General features: G+C 45.8%; 1 protein-coding gene across 3 annotated transcripts in view; it reads left to right on the top strand.

Annotated features, from left to right (window-relative positions):
* Nucleotides 1-22,665, top strand: part of elk3 (ETS transcription factor ELK3) — a 63,449-nt gene that overhangs the window by 25,366 nt on the left and 15,418 nt on the right. For 2 of the 3 annotated variants that reach the window (XM_068004611.1, XM_068004613.1), the window contains exon 2: nt 10,664-10,872. In XM_068004611.1, coding sequence (XP_067860712.1) covers nt 10,666-10,872 — 207 coding nt within the window. In that variant the 5' untranslated portion in view covers nt 10,664-10,665. Of the gene's footprint in view, nt 1-9,706; nt 9,856-10,663; nt 10,873-22,665 lie in introns of all 3 variants that reach the window. The other variant, XM_068004612.1, reaches the window with a different exon arrangement.

Here is a 22,665-nt window from a genome sequence, read left to right as displayed (position 1 = left end):
CCGGCCGTTTCTGCAGCGACAAACTCGCCATCTGCGACCGACAGGCAATGTGGCGTGCGGGCGAGGTCGAGCGCCTCCACCTCTGCGTCTGTGAGGTCTACCGGGTGCGGCGGGCCACCTCCGGTGCGTGCCCTTTCCCTGTTGTTCTTGCTCCTCTTCTCCTGTCAAGGCAAAACACAGATGCGTGAGTGGGTGCGTATTGCATAGTGAGGCGCATCGAGCATCGGTGTGGGTGGGTTGAACGTGGCGCAGATGGATGGGAGGATGCGTGTGCCACATGCCCATCCCATTGCATAGGGATTGGGGTGTGTGGTAGTGTTCGGGTGGGGACAGGGATGGTGGGTACTTGCGGGCACGGCGAGGATGGTGAGTGAGTGGCTGCGAGGATTGCTGCGGGAGCGCTGTGGTGGCTCTGCAGGAGGGGTTGTGATCTGTTTGGCGTGATGGTGGGGACGGGTTGTGGGAGGGTGCGTTGGTGTACTCACCTTGCCGGACCTAGTGAGGTCATTGAACCGCTTGCGGCACTGCTCCCATGTCCTTGGGGTGTTGGCCCTGCTGCTGACCTCCGCCGCCACCTCTGCCCATGCCTTCCTGGTGGCGGCGGCAGGGCACTTGCGTCCATCCGCAGGGAACAGCGTGTCCCTCCTCCTCCTCACGCCCTCCAGCATCAGCTGCAGCGCAAGGTCTGAAAAACGTGGCGCAGCCTTTCCCCTCGGGTGAGCCATCATCTGTAGCCTAATGATTGCAGCAGGAGGGGCTTTGGGAGACTGCCCCTTTAAGTGGAGCTCCTACATCGCGTCGACGGTACTGCGCATGCGCAGCCGGCCGGCACGCAGCTGGGGAGGGTGCTTAAGCAGTTCAATTATCCCGCGATCGCGCGGGGGACGCACGCAATTAGCCGTCCGCGTTTTCCACGCTCCCGGAGGACCACCCGCTGGGAACCCGCAGGCCTGCTAAAATCGAGCCCAAAATGTCAACATACAGGTGCAGCAGATAATCTGGAAGGCAAACGGAATATTGGCCTTTATTTGTAGGGGGATGGAGTATAAAAGCTGGGAAGTCATGCTCCAACTGTACAGGGTGCTGGTGAGACCACACCTGGAGTACTGCGTACAGTTCTGGTGCCCTTATTTAAGGAAGGACATACTTGTATTGGAGGCAGTTCAGAGAAGGTTCACTAGGTTGATTCCGGGTATGGAAGTGTTGTCTTAATGACGATCCGGATTCTTTCCCCTCAGTCTGGTTCAGTAAAAACTGAAGTCGAATACATTTTAAAGTTCAGCACAACTTTAACAGCAGGGTTCTTAGTCTGCAGCATTGATTTGGACTCCTGATAGAGTCCCTCTATGCTGGCAGAGCAAGAACAAAAACATACAGAAATCCACACATTTTTATACAGATGAATAGGGTTGGAACATACTTAACGAGGGTCAACACCAATCATAAGCCAGGCATAGGTTGCCATGCGAGGTTACATTATTTCCGGCCAATCATAGATAATCATGTGCTGACCATGTTGCTGTTAGACATCAAAGGGGATACTTCCTCACCTTCCAACTTGGAATGTTCTTCCCTGTCCCTTCTGTTCCTTATCTCCCAACCTGGAATGTCTTTCAACTTTGGCTAAGCTCGTTACCTATATTGATCTGCCATAAACATGGAGACATTCAGACCAGTCCTTGAATCACATCAAAGACTCTACATTGCTAAGACCATGCAAACCTGCTGACTACGCAAACATATGGCCCAGCAGGAGGCCAGGCCACCTGTACCAATCTCAGTTACTAACTAATTAACCCTTTCTAACCATTTTGCATTCTGCTTCTTTGCCACGTAGGCATTTTAATATTTCACTGAAAACTGACCACGTAGGGATTCTCATTCCCCCCTTTTATCATTTCATGATAACCAATTATTACGGTGCTCACTGGTTCTGCAGGTTCTGCAGTGCAGCAACATTTAAGTAAGCAATAAACTATAAGAATTATAACAATGAATATGACTAGCCCTTGAACTAGAGAAGTCCCAATAGAACACAGACATGTTTCATCAATACGCCTTTGTACTCTTATCTGTTCTCAGGAACAGACTCCTTCTAAACATCTCTCAAGTAAGCTGCGAATGTCCTTGGTCAGCTAAACCTATTCATGTTAATTTGAAAAGGCTAACATAGTCAAATATCTCATGGTGCTTTATATTTTGTTTCCAGCCTAACTAGACTGAATGGTACCTTTCAGACCATTTTACACCTGTGAATTGGTGCCCTCCCCATTATATCCCTTAATCCAAATTCTCCCTACAATATCCCGTTAGATGCTGTACCTCATCTTAACCAGGTTCCCTTCGTGTTGGCCACCAGTCCGGGTGGAAGAGAGGCAGAGCATCTGATAATCCTATCAAACTATAATTGTCTTCCCTTTTACATGCACCTTACCCCAGCGGGTGCTACTCCCGGTACCATTAAGATGTGTTCTTAGTTGAAATCACAGAGACAATGGGGACATTCTCACCCAGGCTCTGTTTTACTATCTTTGCCAAACCCTTCATCCTCTGCTTACATTTATTACATGCAATGAAAATCAAGAAGCACATTACAACAAACTGCACTACGACTAATACATATGAAACTAATCTAATCCAAAGATGGATCTGTATATTCAGTCCCAAATTCCAGAGGTCATTTCACCAGGTGGTGACTTTAATTTGGTCAATGTCATGCTTAATGTTGTTATTGTCCTGTTGTAGGTTATAATAAACCTTCTGGGAGAGGCGTATCTCCATTTGCAATGCTTTCAAGTATTTAGGCAACAGGGGTGTCAGATACCCAAATGTGTCCTGATATGCTTTTAAGTCCTTTCTGACATTCTCAGAAACTTGTAAGGTGGTGAGGTTATGCCGGTGTATCTCTACCAGTTCCTCGGGTCCAATCCGAACCAGGACTTCAGAAATGGAGTAGAATTCTGGACTTAAAATATCACAAGCGAGATTGGCATATTTAAACGTTTTCAAATTAGTTGTAACACAGTATTCGCCCTCTCCGGCATATGCCACTTAAGTGGGTTTTAGATCCGCCTCTAGGGACTCCATGGTACAGTTAATATCCGGATTGGTACCGGTATTATTAAACCCACACTGTGCTTCTAGGCTGTGTCCAACACTATGTGGACACACAGTGACAGCATGTCTAGTAACACATCCCTTTAATTTTGTTCCAGCCAATCAGCTTAAATCTACGTCCTCTAGTTCTTGAACCCTCTGCTAGGGGAAACAGGTACTTCCTGTCTACTTTATCTGGGCCCCTCATAATCTTGTAATTTTGTATCCATCGTGCGGATATCTTCTAAATATTGTTTCTCCCAATTTTATTGTTAACTAATGGGAACCTAACCCTGAATTTTGGAAATCCAAATTACTGTGTCCCTCTTTACTTTAATTTCAGTCCTTTTGATTGATACCAGTGTTTCCTGACTGTTTCATTAATTAGTTGGTTTCTCTATGGACCATGTGTCAGTGCCTTGTTTAAAAGGATTTCTCACTCGCCTGGACCACATTAACCATTTTCCTGTTGTGCTGTTGTCAAGTAACTGAGCCTGTCTGAGACTCATTCTTCACTGTATCTTCTTCATGTATCTCCGCATACTAGCAGCATCTCATAGGAATGAGCTTAGTGTTCTTGGATATTAACTTTCTGCTGGCCAGTCTCTTCTTCCTCATGGTATTTCCGAACATTTTCCATGGCACACATCATATGTCCTGTAGGATTCAGTCCTGTAAAAGCAACTGGTTTGTTTAAAGAGTGGTTGCAATAGCTCACCAGGCCATAGGCCTTTGTAATCATGTTCTTCATCCTGATCTCCGTTTCAGATGATGGCAACATACATTTGTATCTTTTATGTCCACTGTAGCCATTCTTAGGTTTTCAGGTTATCTTATCAAAAAGATCAGGGGTGTCTAGAGTGCTTATCTCCCCCTGCATGGTCCCGATGTCAGGGTAGTGGCCAGGCTATTGAGTGTAGTTTTCTCATTATTCATTATAGGCAAGGACACAAATATCTCCACGAGAAAGCTATCAATTTACTATTCTCAACTACACTTTCCTGACTTCCACTAGATTGTATATTTATGCCAGATTGATTTTTTTATCATGCCCAATTCAATGACTTTAGAGAAATTCCCATATCTCCCCACCTCGAGCATTCTGTCTCGGAAGCCAACAAATAGGTTAAAACAAAACAAATCAAAATGTTTTCAAAAGAAGAGAATCAGGTTGATATCACCACGCTGTGACATTTGGTATCCGCTGATGTCTGCAGCTAAAGTCTTAAATCTTTAACACCACTGGATCGTTTCCTGCACCAAATTTCTCCAGCAAAGGTTGCACCGTAACTTTGTAACTACTCTTGGTAATCCTGCACCATCAACACTCACGTGGTCCAAAAAAAAAACCAGGGTCACCTGTTTTAAAAGAAACACAGAAAATCCATTGCGGCTCTTCTTGAGAGCCCAAGTGATTAATTTGTCAAATCTTCATTTATTATTTATTTATCCAAAGGAATAATCCCTATACCCAAAACAAATTCAGAAAACAAAACAGGAGAGAGAAATTGCCTAGTTCCACTCTCGCCCTCTCTCTGAAGCACGCAGCCTGTCTGAAATAAACACTGTCTCTCCCACATGCAGATGTACGCAGGGCTGCAGACTGGAATTTCTAACTCCAAGTCCTAATCTCTGTGTTTTCAAGATGTAACCACATTAAGCAGATATCATTAGCAGCCGCCTGCTAAGATACGTTATATTCCTCTTTTATTAATTTATTAATGGTTTGGGCATGTGTTTCTAGCACTGTAGCTATCCTTTGCAAATATATGGTCAGCATTTGATCCTCAGACAATTCCTTATCTGTATTTTCATTTATCTTTTAATATATCTTTAATGCGAGACCCTCAATCTCTGACCTTTTGATCTAATGTTGTCAAATCAATGGTGTTAACAACTGAGGCAAAGGCAGTTGCTATATCACTTATCACAGATCTTTACGTCTCCATATTTGCCTATCTCTTTTTACGATGTCCACCTCCATTCCATGTTGCTCTTTGTTTTAACACTTGAGTTAGGAGGTGTTGATCTAATTGTTGAGTTTTCTTAGCAGTCTCAATGCGAGTTATATAATTTGTCAGGGAAGGTCTCCCCTCTTTGGTCAGATCTTGTATTCTACTATTAATTTCAAATAAAATTGAATAGCCCCAGAACTTGTCAAAACTTCCTTATCATACTGTGGCAGGGTAAAACTGATAGGTGTTTAGTACCCTGTGTCAGTACATAGCTCAAGTAATGGACTTCCAATTGTCTAACCTAAGCTTCCTTTTCATATGATTTGTTTTACATTCCTTTCTTATCAATTTTTCACTGTAGCGTGAAAACTTATATCTCAGTCAATTGTAGCCTTTGGCATTTCCGAGTGATTGGGACAATTTTACTAATATAACCTATACCAATTGTTACCTCATGTTCACCTGTGTTCTGGGCAAGCCTCAGACAGTTCTCAACCGACTGGGTCATTTCTATCTGTTTGAACTGCTCTTGGCATGACAGTCTGGCTTCTTGGGATGGAAGGGGTAAATATTAACTTGCTCTTGTGGTAGGAGTAACTTGATCCTTCTCCCTTTTGAGATTAAGTTTCCACCTTCAAAATTTCTCTTCACACAGGTTTGACTGATTTTTTTACTTCTCACATTTGTGGATTGCTTTATACTATATTTTTGCACACTATTTTTTCACATACTTTTAGTGGGTGTGATTATAATCAACGCCCCGAGCTGTTCCAGCTTTCCGACTTTTCCTATCACAATGATCCTGATAGTTTTTTTAATCTATCCCGTTAATTTTTAACCTCTTTTTAAACCACAGCCAATCACAAAATAAACATTCAAAATGCCAATTTTTGGAAGATCCCATGTCTAGAATTTAACATGCCCACACTTTATAAGAACCAGAATTTAATAGGTCACTTAACCTCAATAACTCCAATTTTAATTCGGCAGTATCAGAATTAAACACACGACAAGACAGATACATTACACAAAGGAAGAAAACACGCAAGACACAGTAAGAAGGGGGCGTGGCCCACAACACCGACAAAAAAAAACACTGATCAAGACAGGCTTTTTAAAGGGACAGTACACTTAAACAACAGAACCTTTCTTTTTCGGGTCTCTGTCTTTTAAACATTTGTCTAGTCACTTAATTCTATCCATATTTTTTTTTACAGTACTGTCTCCATAAAGCAATGAATTCTTTGGCTGTGGTACCTCTGTTATTTTTCCAAATTAATTCCTGAGCCTTTTTGGCGGCATCTAAGTTTTATCAATAGTTCCTGTTTATATCCATCCAATCACCAGGAACTTAAACCCTGACTACCCTCAGTGATATTAACCACTGACCTACCGCTTACAAGTTATTCCCTCAGTGATATTCGACCACTGACCTCTTCCTGCTATTTCTGTGTATTCGCCAGACTGACCTGAATCTTGTAAGGACGCCACACGAGTGTTAGCGATTGGACGATCCGTCGTCAGACTGACGGATTGGAGGAAAACCGACGTAGTAAATTAAGACTACTTACATCAGGGCGCCATTGCCTTCCTCCGTGTCTGAGACAATCCGCCTCTTACTCCGCGAACTCTCGGTGAACGACCGTTAAGATCCCCGTACGCGCCACCAAATGACGATCCGGATTCTTTCCCCTCAGTCTGGTTCAGTAAAAACTGAAGTCGAATACATTTTAAAGTTCATCACAACTTTAACAGCAGGGTTCTTAGTCTGCAGCATTGATTTGGACTCCTGATAGAGTCCCTCTATGCTGGCAGAGCAAGAACAAAAACATACAGAAATCCACACGTTTTTATTCAGATGAATAGGGTTGGAACATACTTAACGAGGGTCAACACCAATCATAAGCCGGGCATAGGTTGCCATGCGAGGTTACATTATTTCCGGCCAATCATAGATAATCATGTGCTGACCATGTTGCTGTTAGACATCAAAGGGGATACTTCCTCACCTTCCAACTTGGAATGTTCTTCCCTGTCCCTTCTGTTCCTTATCTCCCAACCTGGAATGTCTTTCAACTTTGGCTAAGCTCGTTACCTATATTGATCTGCCATAAACATGGAGACATTCAGACCAGTCCTTGAATCACATCAAGACTCTACATTGCTAAGACCATGCAAACCTGCTGACTACGCAAACATATGGCCCAGCAGGAGGCCAGGCCACCTGTACCAATCTCAGTTACTAACCCTTTCTAACCATTTTGCATTCTGCTTCTTTGCCACGTAGGCATTTTAATATTTTACTGAAAACTGACCACGTAGGGATTCTCATTATGAGGAAAGATTGAACAGGTTGGGTCTATACTCATTGGAGTTTAGAAGAATGAGAGGAGATCTTATTGAAACATACAAGATTCTGAGGGGACTTGATAGGATAGATGCTGAGAGGATATTACCCCTCATGGGGGAATCTAAAACTAGGGGTCATAGTCTCAGAATAAGGGGTCGCCCGTTTAAGATGGAAATGAGGAGGAATTTCTTCTCCCAGAGGGTCGTGAATCTTTGGAATTCTTTACCCCAAAAAGCTGTGGAGGCTGAGTCATTGAATACATTCAAGGCTGAGTTAGACAAATTTTTGATCAGCAAGGGAGTCAAAGGATATGGGGAAAAGGCGGGAAAGTGGAGTTGAGGTAAAAATCAGATCAGCCATGATCTCATTGAATGGCGGAGCAGGCTCGAGGGGCAGAATGGCCTACTCCTGCTCCTATCTCTTATGGTCTAAGACATCCGTACACAGGGAGGATTGCTGGGCCCTGATTTGTGACAGTATAGTAACCAGGCTCCTTTTGAACGCACTTACTGTGTTGCTCTCTATAGTGAACAGAAGATTGTACCCCAGAAGGTGAGGGAATGAAAACATCATCATCTAAAGAGCTTTGCACCCTGTATTATACTCACAAAATGAAATATTTGGAAATTGTGGCAAGTATAAAAATCGACTGCTCCGAATAGACAAGGCAAAGAGCAGGAGCCCGCTAACAGAGCCTGGAAACGATATTTGTTGTCACAGTTTTTGCCCCTTTTGTAGCGGATTCTATATATTCAACAACAACTTGCATTTATATAGCACCTTTAATGTAGGAAAACATACCAAGGCACTTCTCAGAGGCCTAATCAGACAAAAACGGATGCTGAGCCAAAGAAGGAGATATTAGGAGGGGTGACCAAAAAGCTTCGTCAAAGAGGTGGGTTTTAAAGAGTTCTTAACAGAGGAGAGAGAGGCAGAGAGATTTAGGAGGTGTTCCAGAGTGTGGGGCCTAGACGGCTGAAGGCACGGCCGCCAATGGTGGGGCAAAAGGAGGGGGGGTGCGGTGAGCAAGAGTCCAGATTTGGAGGAATGGAGAGTTCTGTGGGTTATAGGGCTGGAGAAGGTTAAGGATAGGGAGAGGTGAGGCCGTGGAGGGATTTAAACACGAGGATGAGAATTTTAAATTTGAAGCATTGGTGGACCAGGAGCCAGTGTAGGGCGGTGAGCACAGAGGTGATGGGTAAGTTGGATTTACTGTGAGTTACGATACCAGGCAGCGGAATTTTGGATGAGTTGAACTTTATAGAGAGTGGATGATGGGAAACCGGCCAGGAGAGCATTGGAATAGTTGATTCTGGAGATGACAGTAGTGTGGAAATTCCTGGGAACATATCAACTTAATTTAAAATTTTACAATGACTATGAAAAAGGAGCTCATTTCAGAGCCTTTTCAACAATTAAGTAACAAATATTCCTATGAAAGACCCTTAAAATAAATGGAATTAGTAATTGTGCTTTTGCATGTTAATCATATTGTCAGATTGTATCCTAGTAAATTCTACATTTTAGCTCATTTTTACTTTATAACGATTAAAGCAGAAATTTGCTGTTCTGTGGATAATCTCCAGAGGTAAAAAAACAGTAATTGGGACTGGCTGGTGCTCCGCAGTATAATCCTGGGTTAAAATGCATGCTAGGCTGATGGGGTGAACACCTCCTCTCTCCAAATACTGTATGGGGTTTGGGCCCCCCATTATCGAAATCATATTGGACCCCTGGAAAGGGTGTGACGTAGGTTCACTGGGATGAGAGATTATAGCTATGCAAGAGATTTTACAGCCAATGAAGTGTAGTCACTGTTGTAATCTATGAAATGCAGCAGCCAATTTGCGCACAGCAAGCTCCCACAAACAGCAATGAGATAATGTGTTTTAGTGATGCTGGTTGAGAGATAAATATCGGCCAGGACACTGGTGGAAACTCCCCTATTCTTCTTCAAATAGCACCATGGGACTGAGAGGACCTCAGTTTAACATTTCATCAGTAAGATGGCACCTCTGCCAGTGCAGCACTCCCTCAGCCTGGTCTGGATTTTGTGCTCGAGTCTCTGGAGTGAGACTTGAACCCATGACCTTCTGACTGCGCAGCGAGAGTGCTACCCACTGAGCCAAGGCTGACACCTATTTACTGGAGTCGAGAAGGTTAAGGGATCAAAATTATGAAAAGATTTGCGAAGTGAATGGTGAAAGATTAGCCTGTAAACCGCTCTGAGCAGCGAATCAGCATTGCCTGCCGCTCATTAGGTTGAAATTCACCCACTAAGTCACTGCGTTCTTTCTGGTGGCAGCTTCCTTGAACTGCGAGTTGAACGGGCTGTGTGAGTGGTGAAAGGATTGCTAAGGCCCTCGACCAATCAGCTTGAAGCAAGCCACGCTGAAAGAACCAAGAGTTCATTCACAAACTGTGCAGACTAAAAACCTGGATGTTCCCGATAAGGTATTATAAAATGACATAGAGAAAGTGAAATAAAGAGAGCATAAGATTAAAAGACCGAGATAAAAGAGACAGAAGGAAAACGTTTTTAAAAATTAACATTTTTTAATTTAAAAAATCCTTTTTTTTTTAAATCCAAAAACTTTAAAAATCAGGAGTAATGAGATTCCACATTTTTAAAAGTTAATTTTTAGTGTCAGAGAGATTGTTTGGCAGTCATTAAGACTTACCATGCTGTTAAAACTCCATTTAGACCAAAAACTGAGCGTACCTGTTTTGTGACGAGGTTTGTTCATTTCCATCTGGGCAGAAGAGCAAGTTGATGCTGGTCCGTTGATTCCATTGATTGCAGCTGGCGATACCCCTTTAAGACGTAGCTGTCACATCACCGGCAGATCAGGCTGAGCCAGTTCAGGATTTCTGGGTTTAACTGCCCATGTACAGTCGCTGGAACTTGCTCTTTGATTTCGCCCTTAGTAACGGTGAGCGCTGTTAGGCTCACCATCATTTTAAAAGCAACTTCTGGGCCATTATTCCCAGTCAGTGAATCTTTAATGAGGGGCTTAGTTTAGGATTGGCACTTGGTGCATTTAAGGAGAGTTTAGAAGAAATGTTTTCACACAAAGTATTAGAACATGGAATGCAAATTTTTTTTTGCTTCTGCAGGAGCATATCTCCAACCTTTACTCAGAAACACACTTTTTTATTGTTGCGGTGATGTATTTTTGAATTTCCCAGATTTGCCAGGTGTGGGAGGGGTGACTGAAGGTTTAATGTGTCCTGTGGTTGAGGATGTTCCTGTCTGTTGCAGGTATGGAGAGTGCAATCACACTGTGGCAGTTCCTGCTGCAATTATTGCTGGACCAAAAGCACGAACACCTGATCTGCTGGACATCCAATGATGGGGAATTCAAACTTCTTAAGGCGGAAGAGGTTGCTAAACTCTGGGGACTTAGGAAAAACAAAACCAACATGAACTATGATAAACTGAGTCGAGCACTCCGATATTATTACGATAAGGTACTTGCCCTTCATTGTACAGCAGAATGTGAAAACTATTGGTCACTACAGATTTATAAATAAAATAAAATGTTCCTACACACAAGCTGAATGTGGGAAGCTATAAAATAGAGCTGTTCAAAATCAGATCTTTCTCAGAAGGAATTTAATGGAGGAGGTTTGGGGGCACAGTACACTGGTGATGGAGGTGATGGGGGCACAGTATATTGGAGATGGAGGTGATGTGGGCACAGTACACTGGTGATGGAGGTGATGGGGGCACAGTATATTGGAGATGGAGGTGATGTGGGCACAGTACACTGGTGATGGAGGTGATGGGAACACAGTATATTGGAGATGGAGGTGATGGAGACACAGTATATTGGAGATGGAGGTGATGGGAACACAGTATATTGGAGATGGAGGTGATGGGAACACAGTATATTGGAGATGGAGGTGATGGAGACACAGTATATTGGAGATGGGGTGATGGGGACACAGTATATTGGAGATGGAGGTGATGAGGACACAGTATATTGGAGATGGGGTGATGGGGACACAGTATATTGGAGATGGGGTGATGGAGGCACAGTATATTGGAGATGGGGTGATGTGGGCACAGTATATTGGAGATGGGGTGATGGAGGCACAGTATATTGGAGATGGAGGTGATGGGGACACAGTATATTGGAGATGGAGGTGATGGGAACACAGTATATTGGAGATGGAGGTGATGGGAACACAGTATATTGGAGATGGAGGTGATGGAGACACAGTATATTGGAGATGGGGTGATGGGGACACAGTATATTGGAGATGGAGGTGATGAGGACACAGTATATTGGAGATGGGGTGATGGGGACACAGTATATTGGAGATGGGGTGATGGAGGCACAGTATATTGGAGATGGAGGTGATGGAGACACAGTATATTGGAGATGGAGGTGATGGGGACACAGTATATTGGAGATGGAGGTGATGGAGACACAGTATATTGGAGATGGAGGTGATGGAGACACAGTATATTGGAGATGGAGGTGATGGAGACACAGTATATTGGAGATGGAGGTGATGGAGACACAGTATATTGGAGATGGAGGTGATGGGGACACAGTATATTGGAGATGGAGGTGATGGAGACACAGTATATTGGAGATGGAGGTGATGGAGACACAGTATATTGGAGATGGAGGTGATGGAGACACAGTATATTGGAGATGGAGGTGATGGGGACACAGTATATTGGAGATGGAGGTGATGGGAACACAGTATTTTGGAGATGGAGGTGATGGAGACACAGTATATTGGAGATGGGGTGATGGGGACACAGTATATTGGAGATGGAGGTGATGGGGACACAGTATATTGGAGATGGAGGTGATGGGGACACAGTATATTGGAGATGGAGGTGATGGGGACACAGTATATTGGAGATGGAGGTGATGGAGACACAGTATATTGGAGATGGAGGTGATGGGAACACAGTATATTGGAGATGGAGGTGATGGGAACACAGTATATTGGAGATGGGGTGATGGGGACACAGTATATTGGAGATGGAGGTGATGGGGACACAGTATATTGGAGATGGAGGTGATGGGAACACAGTATATTGGAGATGGAGGTGATGGAGACACAGTATATTGGAGATGGAGGTGATGGGGACACAGTATATTGGAGATGGAGGTGATGGGAACACAGTATATTGGAGATGGAGGTGATGGGAACACAGTATATTGGAGATGGAGGTGATGGAGACACAGTATATTGGAGATGGAGGTCATGGGAACACAGTATATTGGAGATGGAGGTGATGAGGACACAGTATATTGAAGATGGAGGTGATGGAGACACAGTATATTGGAGATGGGGTGATGGGGACACAGTATATTGGAGATGGGGTGATGGGGACACAGTATATTGGAGATGGAGGTCATGGGAACACAGTATATTGGAGATGGAGGTGATGGGGACACAGTATATTGGAGATGGGGTGATGGGGACACAGTATATTGGAGATGGAGGTGATGGGGACACAGTATATTGGAGATGGGGTGATGGAGGCACAGTATATTGGAGATGGAGGTGATGGAGACACAGTATATTGGAGATGGAGGTGATGAGGACACAGTATATTGGAGATGGAGGTGATGGGGACACAGTATATTGGAGATGGGGTGATGGGGACACAGTATATTGGAGATGGGGTGATAGGACACAGTATATTGGAGATGAGGTGATGGGGACACAGTATATTGGAGATGGGGTGATAGGACACAGTATATTGGAGATGAGGTGATGGGGACACAGTATATTGGAGATGAGGTGATGGGGACACAGTATATTGGAGATGGGGTGATGGGACACAGTATATTGGAGATGGGGTGATAGGACACAGTATATTGGAGATGAGGTGATGGGGACACAGTATATTGGAGATGGGGTGATAGGACACAGTATATTGGAGATGGGGTGATAGGACACAGTATATTGGAGATGGGGTGATGGGGACACAGTATATTGGAGATGGGGTGATGGGACACAGTATATTGGAGATGAGGTGATGTGGGCACAGTATATTGGCGATGGAGTGATGGAACACAGTATATTGGAGATGGGGTGATAGGACACAGTATATTGGAGATGGAGTGATGGAACACAGTATATTGGAGATGGAGTGATGGGACACAGTATATTGGAGATGGGGTGATGGGGACACAGTATATTGGCGATGGAGTGATGGAACACAGTATATTGGAGATGGGGTGATAGGACACAGTATATTGGAGATGGAGTGATGGAACACAGTATATTGGAGATGGAGTGATGGGACACAGTATATTGGAGATGGGGTGATGTGGGCACAGTATATTGGCGATGGGGTGCTGGGGACACAGTATATTGGAGATGGGGTGATGGGACACAGTATATTGGCGATGGGGTGCTGGGGACACAGTATATTGGAGATGGGGTGATGGGACACAGTATATTGGAGATGAGGTGATGTGGGCACAGTATATTGGCGATGGGGTGCTGGGGACACAGTATATTGGAGATGGGGTGATAGGACACAGTATATTGGAGATGAGGTGATGTGGGCACAGTATATTGGCGATGGGGTGCTGGGGACACAGTATATTGGAGATGGGGTGATGGGACACAGTATATTGGCGATGGAGTGATGGAACACAGTATATTGGCGATGGGGTGATGGGACACAGTACATTGGAGATAAGAACAGAAGAAATTGGAGCAGGAGTAGGCCATCCGGCCCCTTGAGCCTGCTCCACCATTCATCAAGATCATGGCTGATCTTCTACCTCAACGCCATTTTCCTGCACCATCCCCATATCCCTTGATGCCTTTAATATCTAGAAATCTTTCGATCTCTGTTTTGAATGTACTCAATGACTCCACAGCCCTCTGGGGTAGAGAATTCCAAAGATTCACCACCCTCTGAGTGAAGAAATTTCTCCTCATCTCAGTCCTAAATGGCCTACCCTTTATTCTGAGACTGTGACCCTGGTTCTAGACTCCCCAGCCAGGGGAAACATCCTCCCTGCATCTACCCTGTCGAGCCCTGTAAGAATTTTGTATGTTTCAATCAGATCACCTCTTTCTTCTAAACTCTAGAGAATACAGGCCTAGTCTACTCAATCTCTCCTCATTTGACAATCCAGCCAGCCCAGGAATCAGTCTGGTGAACCTTTGTTGTGCTCCTTCTATGGCAAGTATATCCTTTCTTAGGTAATGAGACCAAAATTGTACACAATACTCCAGGTGCGGTCTCACCAAGGCCCTGTATAATTGCAGTAAGACATCTTTACCCCTGTAAAATCCTCTTGTAATGAAGGCCAACATACCATTTGCCTTCCTAACTGCTTGCTGCACCTGCATGTTTGCTTTCAGTGACTCATGTACAAGGACACCCAGGTCCCTTTGAACATCAACATTTCCCAATCTCTCACCATGTAAAAAATACTCTGCATTTCTGTTTTTCCTACCAAAGTGGATAATTTCACATTTTTCCACATTATATTCCATATTCCTACTCTCTGTTTTCTATCTGTTAACCAATTCTCAATCCATGCCTGTATATTACCCCCAATTCCATGTGCTCTAACTTTGTTCACCAACCTCCTGTGTGGGACATTATCGAAAGCCTTCTAAAAATCCAAATACACCACATCCACTGGTTCCCCCTTATCTATTTTACTAGTTACATCCTCAAAGAACTCCAGTAGGTTTGTCAAACATGATTTCCCTTTCATAAATCCATGTTGACTTTGCCAAATCCTATTATTATTTTCTAAGTGTCCTGTTATCACATCCTTTATAATAGATTCTAGCATTTTCCCTACTACTGATGTCAGGCTAACCAGTCTGTAGTTCCCTGTTTTCTCTCCCTCCTTTCTTAAATAGTGGGGTTACATTTGCCACCCTCCAATCTGCAGGAACCATTCCAAAATCTATAGAATTTTGGAAGATGACAACCAATGCATCCACTATCTCTATAGCCACCTCTTTCAAAACCCTGGGATGTAGATCATCAGGTCCTTGGGATTTATTGACTTTCAGTCCCATTAATTTCTCTAGTACTATTTTTTTACTAATACTAATTTCTTTCAGTTCCTCATTCTCGCCAGACTCTTGTTTCTCTAGTATTTCTGGGAGGCTTTTTGTGTCTTCCGTGAAGACAGACACAAAGTATTTGTTTCATTTCTCTGCCATTTCTTTATTCCCCATTATAAATTCTCCCATCTCTGTCTGTAAGGGACCCACACTTGCCTTCGCCAGTCTGTTCCTTTTTACATACCTATAGAAAGTTTTACAGTCCGCTTACAGATGGGGTGATGGGGACACAATATGTTGGAGATGGGGTGATGGGGACACAGTATATTGGAGATGGGGTGATGGGGACACAGTATATTGGTGATGGGGACACAATATATTGGAGATGGGGTGATGGGGACACTGTATATTAGAGATGGGGTGATGTGGGCACAGTATATTGGAGATGGGGTGATGTGGGCACAGTATATTAGAGATGGGGTGATGTGGGCACAGTATATTGGAGATGGGGTGATGTGGGCACAGTATATTGGAGATGGGGTGATGGGGGCACAGTATATTGGAGATGGGGTGATGGGGACACAGTATATTGGAGATGGAGTGATGGGGACACAATATATTGGAGATGGGGTGATCGGGACACTGTATATTGGAGATGGGGTGATGTGGGCACTGTATATTGGAGATGGGGTGATGGGGGCACAGTATATTGGAGATGGGGTGATGGGGACACAGTATATTGGAGATGGGGTGATGGGGACACTGTATATTGGAGATGGGGTGATGTGGGCACAGTATATTGGAGATGGGGTGATGGGGGCACAGTATATTGGAGATGGGGTGATGGGGACACAGTATATTGGAGATGGGGTGATGTGGGCACTGTATATTGGAGATGGAGTGATGTGGGCACTGTATATTGGAGATGGATTGCTGGGAGCACAGTATATTGGAGATTACCACACGGCCCGCAGCGGTTCAAGAAGGCGGCTCACCACCACCTTCTCAGGGGCAATTAGAGATGGGCAATAAATGCCGGCCTCACCAGCGACGCCCACATCCCATGAATGAATAAATAAAAAGATGGGGCATCGGAAGCACAGTATATTAGAGCTGGAGGTGATGGGGACACAGTATATTGGAGATGGGGTGATGTGGGCATGGTATATTGGCGATGCGGGTGATGTGGGCACAGTATATTGGTGATGGGGGTAATGTGGGCACAGTATATTGGTGATGGGGGTAATGTGGGCACCGTATATTGGAGATGGGGTGATGTGGGCACAGTATATTGGTGATGGGGGTAATGTGGGCACAGTATATTGGAGATGGGGGTAATGTGGGCACAGTATATTGGAGATGGGGTGATGTGGGCACAGTATATTGGAGATGGGGTGATGTGGGCACAGTATGTTGGAGATGGGGTGATGTGGGCACAGTATATTGGCAATGGGGTGATGTGGGCACAGTATGTTGGCGATGGGGTGATGTGGGCACAGTATATTGGAGATGGAGTGATGTGGGCACAGTATATTGGAGATGGAGGTGATGGGGACACCATATATTGGAGATGGGGTGATGGAGGCACAGTATATTGGAGATGGGGTGATGGGAACACCGTATATTGGAGATTACCACACGGCCTGCAGCGGTTCAAGAAGGCGGCTCACCACCACCTTCTCAAGGGCAATTAGAGATGGGCAATAAATGCTGGTCTTGCCAGCGACGCCCACATTCCATGAATGAATAAATAAAAAGATGGGGCATCGGAAGCACAGTATATTGGAGATGGAGGTGATGGGGACACAGTATATTGGAGATGGAGGTGATGTGGGCACAGTATATTGGACATGGAGGTGATGGGGACACAGTATATTGGAGATGGAGGTGATGGGGACACAGTATATTAGAGATGGAGGTGATGGGGACATAGTATATTGGAGATGGGGTGATGTGGGCACAGTATATTGGCGATGGGGTGATGTGGGCACAGTATATTGGCGATGGGGGTAATGTGGGCACAGTATATTGGTGATGGGGTAATGTGGGCACAGTATATTGGAGATAGGGGTAATGTGGGCACAGTATATTGGAGATGGGGTGATGTGGGCACCGTATATTGGAGATGGGGTAATGTGGGCACAGTATATTGGAGATGGGGGTAATGTGGGCACCGTATATTGGAGATGGGGTGATGTGGGCACCGTATATTGGAGATGGGGTGATGTGGGCACCGTATATTGGAGATGGGGTGATGTGGGCACCGTATATTGGAGATGGGGTGATGTGGGCACAGTATATTGGCGATGGGGTGATGTGGGCACAGTATATTGGCGATAGGATGATGTGGGCACAGTATATTGGCGATGGGATGATGTGGGCACAGTATATTGGCGATGGGGTGATGTGGGCACAGTATATTGGTGATGGGGTGATGTGGGCACAGTATGTTGGTGATGGGGTGATGTGGGCACAGTATATTGGCGATAGGATGATGTGGGCACAGTATATTGGCGATGGGATGATGTGGGCACAGTATATTGGCGATGGGGTGATGTGGGCACAGTATATTGGCGATGGGGTGATGTGGGCACAGTATGTTGGTGATGGGGTGATGTGGGCACAGTATATTGGCGATGGGGTGATGTGGGCACAGTATGTTGGTGATGGGGTGATGTGGGCACAGTATATTGGAGATGGAGGTGATGGGGACACCGTATATTGGAGATGGGGTGATGGAGGCACAGTATATTGGAGATGGGGTGATGGGGACACCGTATATTGGAGATTACCACACGGCCCGCAGTGGTTCAAGAAGGCGGCTCACCACCACCTTCTCAAGGGCAATTAGAGATGGGCAATAAATGCTGGTCTTGCCAGCGACGCCCACATTCAATGAATGAATAAATAAAAAGATGGGGCATCGGAAGCACAGTATATTGGAGATGGGGTGATGTGGTCACAGTATATTGGCGATGGGGTGATGTGGGCACAGTATATTGGCGATGGGGGTAATGTGGGCACAGTATATTGGCGATGGGGTGATGTGGGCACAGTATATTGGTGATGGGAGTAATGTGGGCACAGTATATTGGAGATGGGGTGATGTGGGCACAGTATATTGGAGATGGGGTGATGTGGGCACAGTATATTGGAGATGGGGGTAATGTGGGCACAGTATATTGGCGATGGGGTGATGTGGGCACAGTATATTGGCGATGGGGTGATGTGGGCACAGTATATTGGAGATGGAGTGATGGAGGCACAGTATATTGGTGATGTGGGCACAGTATATTGGTGATGGGGTGATGTGGGCACAGTATATTGGTGATGGGGTGATGTGGGCACAGTATATTGGCGATGGGGTGATGTGGGCACAGTATATTGGTGATGGGGTGATGTGGGCACAGTATATTGGTGATGGGGTGATGTGGGCACAGTATATTGGTGATGGGGTGATGTGGGCACAGTATATTGGTGATGGGGTGATGTGGGCACAGTATATTGCTGATGGGGTGATGTGGGCACAGTATATTGGTGATGGGGTGATGTGGGCACAGTATATTGGCGATGGGGTGATGTGGGCACAGTATATTGGAGATGGAGTGATGGAGGCACAGTATATTGGTGATGTGGGCACAGTATATTGGTGATGGGGTGATGTGGGCACAGTATATTGGTGATGGAGTGATGTGGGCACAGTATATTGGAGATGGGGGTAATGTGGGCACAGTATATTGGCGATGGGGTGATGTGGGCACAGTATATTGGCGATGGGGTGATGTGGGCACAGTATATTGGAGATGGAGTGATGGAGGCACAGTATATTGGTGATGTGGGCACAGTATATTGGTGATGGGGTGATGTGGGCACAGTATATTGGTGATGGGGTGATGTGGGCACAGTATATTGGCGATGGGGTGATGTGGGCACAGTATATTGGCGATGGGGGTAATGTGGGCACAGTATATTGGCGATGGGGTGATGTGGGCACAGTATATTGGCGATGGGGTGATGTGGGCACAGTATATTGGCGATGGGGTGATGTGGGCACAGTATATTGGTGATGGGGTGATGTGGGCACAGTATATTGGCGATGGGGTGATGTGGGCACAGTATATTGGCGATGGGGTGATGTGGGCACAGTATATTGGCGATGGGGTGATGTGGGCACTGAGGATGCTTCTGCACAGGCGAACGGGAATCAAGTTCACACCTCATGCTCCTGACAGTGAATTACTAATCTCTGCATAGCGCTGCATTTCTTCCCGGAAGGAGGGATAAATCAAAGAGGGAGTCCTTTGCCGTCCGACTGTCCACATTTTGTCGTATTTCGGTGCAGCTCTGGTAGAGGCCTGGGAGCAGATTAGCCACGCACCCTGTCAGTTGCCTAAGTTGGAGGGCGTTCCATAAATGGGAGAGAATGGAAACATCTTGAAGGAGGAGTCTGAGCTCCCATGGAAAAAAGTATTTGGTAGTTTCCTGACGAATTAATAAGATGTGGATTCAGTATTGAAGGCACTGCCCTCTGCTGTTTGCCACGGGTCACTGGGTGAGTGACTGTAGGTCACACTGTACAGGAGCAGAGTTGTTTCAGTGACTGCAACTATCACTTAGCAAAAAACAATCTTCAAAATAGACGACATTCGAACACCTTTCCCTTGCTCTGCTGGGACTAGCTGAACATACAGGAGGTCAGATTGCAACCTGAGGTGTTGATAAGGTCAGTGGTATTAGAGGCAAAGGTAAATCCGATACAGTCACCCCGCCCGATTCACTTACCCTCGATACACTCACCCCAATGCCCTCCCCACCCATAACAGGCAGGGTGCGTATCAGGGGGAGAGCATGTCGGGAGGGAGCGTGTCAGGGGGAGTGCGTGTCGGGAGTGCGTGTCGGGAGTGCGTGCGTCAAGGGGAGTGCGTGCGTCAAGGGGAGTGCGTGCGTCAGGGGGAGTGCGTGCGTCAGGGGGAGTGCGTGCGTCAGGGGGAGTGCGTGCGTCAGGGGGAGTGCGTGCGTCAGGGGGAGTGCGTGCGTCAGGGGGAGTGCGTGCGTCAGGGGGAGTGCGTGCGTCAGGGGGAGTGCGTGCGTCAGGGGGAGTGCGTGCGTCAGGGGGAGTGAGTGCGTCAGGGGGAGTGCGTGCGTCAGGGGGAGTGCGTGTCGGGAGGGAGCGCGTGTCGGGAGGGAGTGTGTCGGGTGGCTGATTCGATCCTGCCTGTTTTGCATATTTGTACCCCAGCGAGTGGTGACTGTCCAGATTTGCCCCCTTCGCTGGGTCGGGATATCTTTTGACCCATTCCTCCGTCAGCTACATTCTCCACTCTGCACAGATGCTAATTGAAACCCAACTGCAGTCAGTCTCATCTCCTTGGGTAGTTTAGTTAAACAGTGATGGTTCTATCGATGATTATCAAGGCTCGATCAATGAGTAAATTCTCTCTGTCAATCAGTTTGTTGCTAGTTCCTCTGATTCCATTGCATCCATTGTTTTCCCTATTAGGATGTCCTGGAGGAAGAGGAAATGAAGGGAGACTAGGATGATGATGATGAGAGAGTGCCCGAGAGTAGTATTACGGAAACTAATGCTGGGTTTACTGAGCCATTTAATATATGGCTTGGGGTGACATTCCTCATGAACAGTGTTCAGTTCCATTTGCAACCCCTTAGATAATGAAGCAGTCCGAGCCTGCATGCAGCAAGACCTGGACAACATCCAGGCTTGGGCTGATAAGTGGCAAGTAACATTCGTGCCAAACAAGTGCCAGGCAATGACCATCTCCAACAAGAGACAGTCTAACCACCTCTCCATGACATTCAATGGCATTATCATCGCCGAGTCCCCCACCATCAACATCCTGGGGGTCACCATTGATCATAAACTTAACTGGACCAGCCACATAAATACTGTGGCTACAAGAGCAGGTCAGAGGCTGGGTATTCTGTGGCGAGTGACTCACCTCCTGACTCCCCAAAGCCTTTCCACCATCTTCGAAGCACAAGTCAGGAGTGTGATGGAATATTCTCCACTTGCCTGGATGAGTGCAGCTCCAACAACACTCAAGAAGCTCAACACCATCCAGGACAAAGCAGCCCGCTTGATTGGCGCCCCATCCACCACCCTAAACATTCACTCCCTTCACCACCGGCGCACCGTGGCTGCAGTGTGTACCATCCACAGGATGCACTGCAGCAACTCGCCAAGGCTTCTTCAACAGCACCTCCCAAACCTGCGACCTCTACCACCTAGAAGGACAAGGGCAGCAGGCACATGGGAACAACACCACCTGCACGTTCCCCTCCAAGTCACACACCATCCCGACTTGGAAATATATCGCCGTTCCTTCATTGTCGCTGGGTCAAAATCCTGGAACTCCCTTCCTAACAGCACTGTGGGAGAACCGTCACCACACGGACTGCAGCGGTTCAAGAAGGCAGCTCACCACCACCTTCTCAAGGGCAATTAGGGATGGGCAATAAATGCAGGCCTGGCCAGTGACGCCCACATTTCATGAACGAATAAAAAAAATTGCAGTAACCCAAGTAGAGTTTTTTCTTCAAACTTGAGCATCGCCTGCCCTGTTTAATGGGATTTTGATGAATTGGGCACAGCCTGCCCTGTTTAATGGGATTTTTATGTCCTGATCCTTTTGGGAAACATGGTAGATGTTGCAGGAGCAGGCCGTGCTGCAAGCTCCAGTCGGTGCCTTGTCCAAGTTTCCTGATATTCTGCTGCATTGTACAGCCTAGTTACATACTTCTCCCCTGCCTTGGGAGTTGATTTAGTTTGATGGGAAAGGTGTTTTGATTGTCCGATGGAAGTGTTGCTGCCAGCCTTTAATTCTAATCTCTACAAGGTTGAGGATATGTGAAGTGATATATTTTGGCAGGAAGACCGAGGAGCAGCAATATAAACTAAAGGGTACAATTCTAAAACGGGTGCAGGAACAGAGAGATCTGGGGGTATATGTGCACAAATCATTGAAGGTGGCAGGGCAGGTTGAGAAAGTGGTTAAAAAAACATACGGGATCCTGGGCTTTATAAATAGAGGCATAGAGTACAAAAACAAGGAAGTTATGTTGAACTTTTACAAAACACTGGTTCAGCCACAGCTGGAACATTGTGTCCAATTCTGGGCACCGCACTTTAGGAAGAATGTGAAGGCCTTAGAGAGGGTGCAGAAAAGATTTAGTAAAATGATTCCATGGATGAGGGACTTCAGTTACGTGGATAGACTGGAGAAG

The sequence above is a fragment of the Heptranchias perlo genome, chromosome 24 (genome assembly GCF_035084215.1).
Source record: "Heptranchias perlo isolate sHepPer1 chromosome 24, sHepPer1.hap1, whole genome shotgun sequence".
Classification (NCBI taxonomy): domain Eukaryota; kingdom Metazoa; phylum Chordata; class Chondrichthyes; order Hexanchiformes; family Hexanchidae; genus Heptranchias; species Heptranchias perlo.
The sequence above is the reverse complement of the archived record's forward strand: the minus strand, read 5'-3'. Positions and strand labels throughout refer to the sequence as shown.